The sequence below is a fragment of the Glandiceps talaboti genome, chromosome 2, assembly GCF_964340395.1.
Source record: "Glandiceps talaboti chromosome 2, keGlaTala1.1, whole genome shotgun sequence".
In the NCBI taxonomy this organism is placed as follows: Eukaryota; Metazoa; Hemichordata; class Enteropneusta; family Spengelidae; genus Glandiceps; species Glandiceps talaboti.
Window position 1 is genome coordinate 32873561 of NC_135550.1, and position 7476 is coordinate 32881036.

The window sequence follows — 7476 nt, forward strand, 5'->3', positions numbered from 1 at the left end:
TCTGGTTCATTAGCTCAATCAATAAGTTGGGGGCAGGGGTTGCATGAAACACGAATTTATAGCATTTATGGTTTGGCTGGAATTTCTACAACATAGTTTTGTTGATATGTAAACTTGAGACTGAGATAAAATGGTTTGATACCAAGGTACCTATCTTTATATATTTGCATTAGGTTGAAGTTAACACTTAATTCCACACCAACAAAACTGGTATACTGGTGGAGATGCATTATTTGCGAACTGAGCGAGTTTACCACAATTATTGACAACATGGCCAGGGCCAGCATGGAATCCACTATTGATCAACATGTACTCTTTTGTTGTGTAACGAAACGTCTTTCAGAGGTGTGTCTATTGTCACAACTTAGCCTAGCAAATAGAAGGTTCAAAAGGCGTGGTGACGGCACCGCTCTTTTCTGTTTTGAAGAAAACCATTTTCTCGGCACTACGTCAAAACGTGGAAGGTACGAAATGCCGGCCACATTGAGTGTCACTGATAAATGTCACGTACGAATTCGCACGTCCACTGAAATCCTTGAAGTTTTACCTTCTTAAAGTAGTTGGCGTTTACTTGAAAAGGAAATCCATAAAACATTAGAAGTCATTGAAATAACAATGGAGGGAAGAATGTGTGTAAAGAGGACCAAGAGAAGTTCTGCTTCGATGACATCTTGGCCATCAACCCGGAAGTGCATCATATACTTTAAGAAGCTTCTAAGGAACAAAAATAAGAAATATCTGAAATACAGAAAGGAATGTTAATCTTCCAAATGAAGCCGTTAAAATCAGGGCTTTAAAAAGTCATACCTGTTACGCGCTATCCGTTATAGCGAGAGAAACACCTGCCTTCCGTTCTACGCCGCTGTACACACGTCAGGCTGATAAGCTGGGCGGGTGAACGCACTCGAGAGTCGCGGTAAAATACTTTGCGTAATTCAGTAGTCTTTCTCCACAATTTGTCTTTCGTGCATTAAGAAACCTCACAGACATTCGTCCCAGTCTGTCCTGTTGCGGGACTGGTAACCTCCACTCGAAATACTTGTGAATTCAGTCCCTATTCAAGCGGGAAACGCCACATCGCAAAAGACATCGGTCCCTTGTCATCGTAGCGCTTTGTCAATATGGCCGCCGAAAAACCAATGCATACCAAGCATAGTTAGCCACTTTATAGAGGGCGTTGTCAGGTATGGGGTGTGGTAGTAGGGCCACTTTGGGCCGACGTTTTAGGGTCACACTCCTTAATATAAATCAAACAGGAAATCGTTCGAATAAAGGTGAGTATATGAGAGAAAGCGCATGATTCAGGCCTATCCCTCGCATTTGCATGTAACTTGTCCCACACTGACATAACATCACAAAAAAAACATGCATCCTTGACATCTCAGGTGTGTGAAAACCCATCATAATGTTATTGTTATCACAGACTTTCCTTGTCTGTGATTTTACAATAAAAAATATTATTTTTAAATAAAGTACGATCAAGAAAGCAGTTAATGTTTCTCCTAGTTTGTATCTGGATTTCACATGGGGTCACAGTCTCGTGTGTGTTTTAAATTTGCTTTTCAATACGAAACACTGACTGACGAGATGAATGAAAGGACTCGGAGGGGGAATTAATAATATAAATGGCTGTGATGATGTGAGGCTTACATGTATAGGTTATTGCATTTTACAATTGGTATATGTCTCTTTATTTTCATACAAAATAAAACTTTGGTTTCTTTTTAATGTTTAATGTCCATGTGATTTGAGTCATCAAACTTGCTACATCTCCTTTATCTTTAAGGAAACATCTATTCATGTTCAAACCCTGTTATAATCTGTGTGCAGAGATAGAGAGAGAGCGAGAGAGAGAGAGAGAGAGAGAGAGAGACAGACAGACAGACAGACAGACAGACAGACAGACAGACAGACAGACGACAGAGTAAGGCATACACAAATACATTCGCATGGCTGTCACCCAAGTCATCACTGAATATAGGTTTTAGAAGGAGAGAATTTTTTTTTAATTTACTCGATAAACGACCGCTCCCGAGGTTTAAATTTTCTTTTCGAATCGTGAACAAAACATTTCTGGACCCAACCCCCTTTCAGACCATCAGAATTTTCATGCCCCCCCCCCCTCCTTTGAACCCTAATTTTTATCTCCCCCCCCCCCATTTCACCCAAGGACCCCCCCCCCCCGCAATAAATTCTTACCCCCAGCCAAAGGCCCCTTTTCATCTTTTCCCTTTATAATCCAAACCCATGTCTAAATACAATTATGATTGGTATCTACATATGTAGTATTAAATATGACATCGCTGAACATTATTCCTAAAATGGTTTTCATGGTATTAGTACGTTAAGAAACTAGACCGTCTCTCCAGGGCTTCGCGTTAACACGGAGCGTCGCACTAACACGTCAACGAAAGGTTAGCCCTATTTGATCGATGAGGGCGCACAGTACAGGGATAAGTACAATGTTCGAGTACAATTATGTAGTAGATATCGATACATACAAAACAACACAAGTTTTAGCTAATCATGCGAAGCGCCGGGGACTGTGCGAAAGTCTAGTTAAGGAGCGAAAATAAATCGTACAACATTTTGGTATATACTTACCGTTGCATTGTTTAATGTTATTTTCTTGTTTTGGACTTTAAAGGAAAAATCACACGTACAATGATCGATTTCCAGTGTTTCATTGAAATATCTAGTAGAAAAAAAGACAAACTTACACTTCAATTAAATAAGACCATACTAGTCTCCATTCATTGTCAATAAATTTACCCGTTGATTTCTTTCCTTGTCAAATAACTCTTGTTTGACGGTCCTGGTGTTGTTCAAGCATAGCATAAATTACAATCACGTCACCTTTATGATTATCGATACTAGTATTATGATTTCTTAGCAGAAAACTGTGTAGCTCATTGATATTTCTGATTTGTCGAATTAAAGTGTACTAGCTAATCGTGTACTACATACATGTTACACTGTGATGTTCAATACTGATTAATATATAATCTCACGGCCAATGAAGGACACATTTGACAGGTTGCCTCTTGGGGGCGTCATTCGGGTCACATACAGCACGCGTTGCGACAGACAGACTACTAGTCGACGAGACCATACCGGCGAAGTTCATCAACCGGCATTTCATGATGATGAGTGCATTAGCTAGCTTCACTTGGGACAATCGTCACTTTTTTGTTGCTGCCGCATTTGCTGCGAGCGCAGGAGTTTCGGTATATAGTACTTATAAACTGCTAAATTATGATAAAGAGAAAAAACAGAGGGAAAATGTGTACGAATCACAGAAAATCCTGAACGAATACCTTGCTTTCCACTTCCAACAATCGGACGGAGTTTTTCGATGGGAATTTACACCGAAGGATGCACTTGATTATCCACGACGTGTTGCAGAAGAATGTCTAGCAACATTTCAAGATAAGGTACAGTAAGTTTAGCTTTAGACCCTACACCAAAATGTAGTTTAGCATAGTATACAGTCGCGGCCGATCCCCTGCCTGACATATCCAGTTTGGAAATGTGCATGACACCGCATAAAATTGTCACACGTGTGAATGCTAAAATGATTTCTCGCTAAAGACAGAGAGAATGGGTTATGTGTCACCATGGCATATTTTTGCATTTTGGAGTTTAAGAACTAGGATTGTCATATTTACTTGGTTTATTTTTACCCATGAAATAACATAAAACGTATCAGTGATTATTACATCACAGGACATTCACCTTACTTTATCGGCTAGAATGACCCCATGTACCGTGGGCTAGAGGCCCTTACCATGTAATATCAGTGTCACTCATATGGCTGTTCAGGGACATTATTTATCAACAGTACACAGGATGGGTCAGTGACAAACTTTGTCCAGCTAACGTTTTTATTGTTCTTTAGGATCCATGGAAACTAAAAAATTAAAAATAAATCTGCAAGAAACAAACCAATATATGCATTCCTTGGCAATCTGCCATGTTTGTGATTATGCCAGAATCACTTGCAATTTTAACAAACAAAAAATAAATAAAAGATCTATAAATATGGCTGGTAAATTAAATGAATGTGGGTTGAGGTATCAGATGCAGAAATGTGTCAATTTGGAAAAGAACATAACTTTACCACAACCTATAATGCTTCATCGTGTCCATAAATTATAATTTGCTACAGAAATAAACACAAAATTGTCACTATCTTAAATACACTTCAATGTCTGAAATGTAATAGAAAAAAACTAAGACTGAGAATAGAGCTCAAAAACCTCTTTTATTTTTGTTCAGCATGTAAATTGTAACATCAGTTGAAGGTCCACTAATGGATATAATGATACAAATCAATAATCTAATCTCTGAGCAGACTTCAGAATGTTGGTGTGTTTATGGCTTGGTGTCAAAATTATAAATCTTCAGTAATTATTTTTTCTTTTGTTTGCGTCAAACTTCATGTCTAGTGTGTTAAAACTTGTATGCATCAGTCAAATCAGCAATTTTTACAATGTTTGAAACATCTACATGTATACATCATGCATCAAATATTTGTTGTTTTTGTGAATATTATGTTATGTTGATTATGATAAGTAAATTGACTTTCTGCATTGTTGAGTATATCTATTTATTGACAGTGTTTGAAATTAAAAAAAAAAAACATTTCATTTTCTGCCTACTGTTATTAACTTTTGATTAATGTGGTAGTTAGTCTTAGAATGTCATTTTAGTTTAGATGTTACAGATATGACATACCTAGCATAGGTATGGACAAGCAGCATACTTTATATAATTTCATGCTATTGTCTTGCAGGAAGGTATTCCAAGTTCTGCCCTGGATATTGGATGTGGAGTTGGGCGGTCTACCTTTGAACTTGCTCGTAAATTCCAACGAGTAGTTGGCATTGACTTTAGTCAGAATTTTGTTGATGCCTGTAATCAGATCAGGGAAGATGGACATATGGACTATGAAGTTGTTGATCAAGGACACCTTACCACTCAGTTGAAAGCACAAGTAGCCCCAGATATTGTGAGTTTATTTCATTTGTTTAGTTAACATAAACTCCAGTGCTTCTTTTTTTTATATAATTAACATAGTTATAAATACACCATGGAACATTGACTGCAAAGTAAATATGTTTGGATTGCAAATTGAACTGAATGTTCCACATTTTAGCAGACTCGATAAGCCATTGTAAATCCAGTTACACCAACTACGTACACATACACAAAATGTCACACATGAAAATCTCACATACATATACATACAAAAATCACACACACACACACACACACTCTGTCTCTCTCTCTCCCCTCCCTCCCCCTCTCTCTCTATCTCCCCTCCCTCCCTCCCCCCTCTCTCCCCCCCCCCTCTCTCTCTCTCTCTCTCTCTCTCTCTCTCTCTCTCTCTCTCTCTCTCTCTCTCTCTCTCTCTCTCTCTCTCTCTCCAATTAGTCAGCCATATGGTGCATACTTTGTATTATATTGACAGTCAGTGCTATTTTACTTTTTAACAAAGACTTAGAAATATATTTCATATGAATACTTCATCATACTTCTTAGTGTATGCACATGGTTTGTGTTTAACCTTGTTGTAGAAATCTGAATCACATTTGTTCTTAGTGTTTTTGCTCATGTTTGTCAACCATGGTAACAGGAAGAAGGAAATCAGCTAAGCCTGTTATTTTATCCACGCATTGTACGATAGTTTTAGTAGGAACTCTGGTAAAATGACTGGTGAATTTGGGTAGGTTTACTTTCTTCAGTACCACCACCCTTAACAAATACATTGATACAATAGTTTGCTATTGACATTGCAGGATAGAAGTAGATGTATATTTCAACAAGGGGACGCCTGTAATCTACCACTGGATATTGGACAGTTTGGTTTGGTTCTTGCCTCTAATCTTATATGCAGACTTCCAAACCCCTTTGACTTTCTGGGTCGACTTGAATCTCTAGTTGCTCCAGGAGGGCTCCTAGTCATTGCCTCACCATATACTTTCTTAGAAGAGTTTACTCCAAAGGTAAAGTACCATCAATTACTTATATTTTCCTTTGGTTAAAATATAGGGTAGTAATAATACTCTTTCAATTCTACATAGCAGACTTATCTAAGAATTACACATTTTTAATATGACATCATTATTGATTCATAAAGTACAAGAATCCATGAACACAGTGGAAAATATGAAATTTTCTTTATTAAGATGTGGAGAAATATATTAAACCCTCTTTTAATGTACATAGCCAACTTATCTAAAAGTGACATGTTCCAACATAACATTATTTAATACCATGAGCACATTTATCGTCATATTGTAATCAATTGTAACCCGACTCGTCTTCTTTTTTTATAGAAAAACTGGGTAGGTGGTTATGTGGATGATGATGGCAGAGAAGTAATTGCCTTTGAAACACTGAAGGATGTACTTGGACCAAATTTTGACTTGATTAAGGAGACAGATATGCCATTTCTTATTATGGAAACTGCAAGGAAAAATCAGTTTACTGTCAGCCATGTCAATTTTTGGCAGAGGAAAGAGAATTAATCTACTAGCAGTGTTATTGGTGGTTACATACATGAATAACGGACAATATATTTAATAAATAAAGTGGATGTGTAGTTGTGGACAGATGAGAAAGTGGGGGAGGAGTTGTAGACAGATGAGAAATGAGGGAGGGGTAGTTGTGGACAGATGGAGAAAGTGGAGGAGTTGTGGACAGATGAGAAATGGGGGAGGAGGAGTTGTGGACAGATGAGAAATGGGGGAGGAGGAGTTGTGGACAGATGAGAAAGTTGGGGAAAGGGGAGTTGTCAACAAAGTCATTGAATTTGAACATCAAAATAGTTGAAAGGTATTGTTATTGTAAGTTTTTGATACAAACCGAAACGTGTCAATAATTAGTAGATGAGCAATGACAAACTTGATAATTTGCTGGGTAGGAATATTTGATTGAAGTAACCACAGAAAAAAGTTCTACAAAATAAATAAAATTGAAAAATTTGAGTAAAAATCTAGGAATGTATTTTGCAATAGAGGTGTCTTATCAAGGTTTAGTGTGCTAAGTCTTTGATGTAAAATATGTAATGATGTGTTATTGAATGTAACTATGTGGGATTTTGAAGTATTGTAATTTAGTACATTTCTGTACAGATCATAGAGTGTTACTAAATAATTGAAGAAAAAAACACAACAATACAAGTTATACCATACCAGTACATGTAGTCTCTGAATTAACTCAGGTCAAAGGTTAAGGGCCATCTAGTTTATTTTTGTAATTGTAAAACTTCTATATAGAAAACTATTTGGGTATACCTGGAATTCATATACTCTAGCTAACAGAATCTTACTGATAGTGTTGTACTTTATGAGTGAATATTTTGTGAATATGGTAAAAAAAATTGTGCAGTGAAATCTTGTTTTCATCATAAAATTTACCTGTGCTATACTTCTATGCAATAATTGTAGACAAATTTCTATTCATATCAAT

At 37.0% G+C, this 7476-nt stretch overlaps 2 protein-coding genes across 8 annotated transcripts in view; one reads left to right on the top strand and one right to left on the bottom strand.

Annotated features, from left to right (window-relative positions):
• Positions 1-955, bottom strand: part of LOC144453445 (spectrin beta chain-like) — an 84737-nt gene extending 83782 nt beyond the window's left edge. For all 7 annotated transcript variants that reach the window (XM_078144742.1, XM_078144743.1, XM_078144744.1 and 4 more), the window contains exon 1: positions 808-955. The gene's annotated coding sequence lies outside the window, so the exon portion shown is untranslated. The remainder of the gene's footprint in view (positions 1-807) is intronic.
• Positions 956-3123: 2168 nt separating this feature from the next.
• LOC144453801 (uncharacterized) lies at positions 3124-6641 on the top strand. The gene is made up of 4 exons (XM_078145163.1): positions 3124-3434; positions 4796-5011; positions 5802-6008; positions 6342-6641. The coding sequence occupies exons 1-4, from the start codon at positions 3141-3143 to the stop codon at positions 6531-6533; spliced, it is 909 nt and encodes a 302-aa protein (XP_078001289.1). The 5' UTR covers positions 3124-3140; the 3' UTR covers positions 6534-6641.
• Positions 6642-7476: the final 835 nt, after the last annotated feature.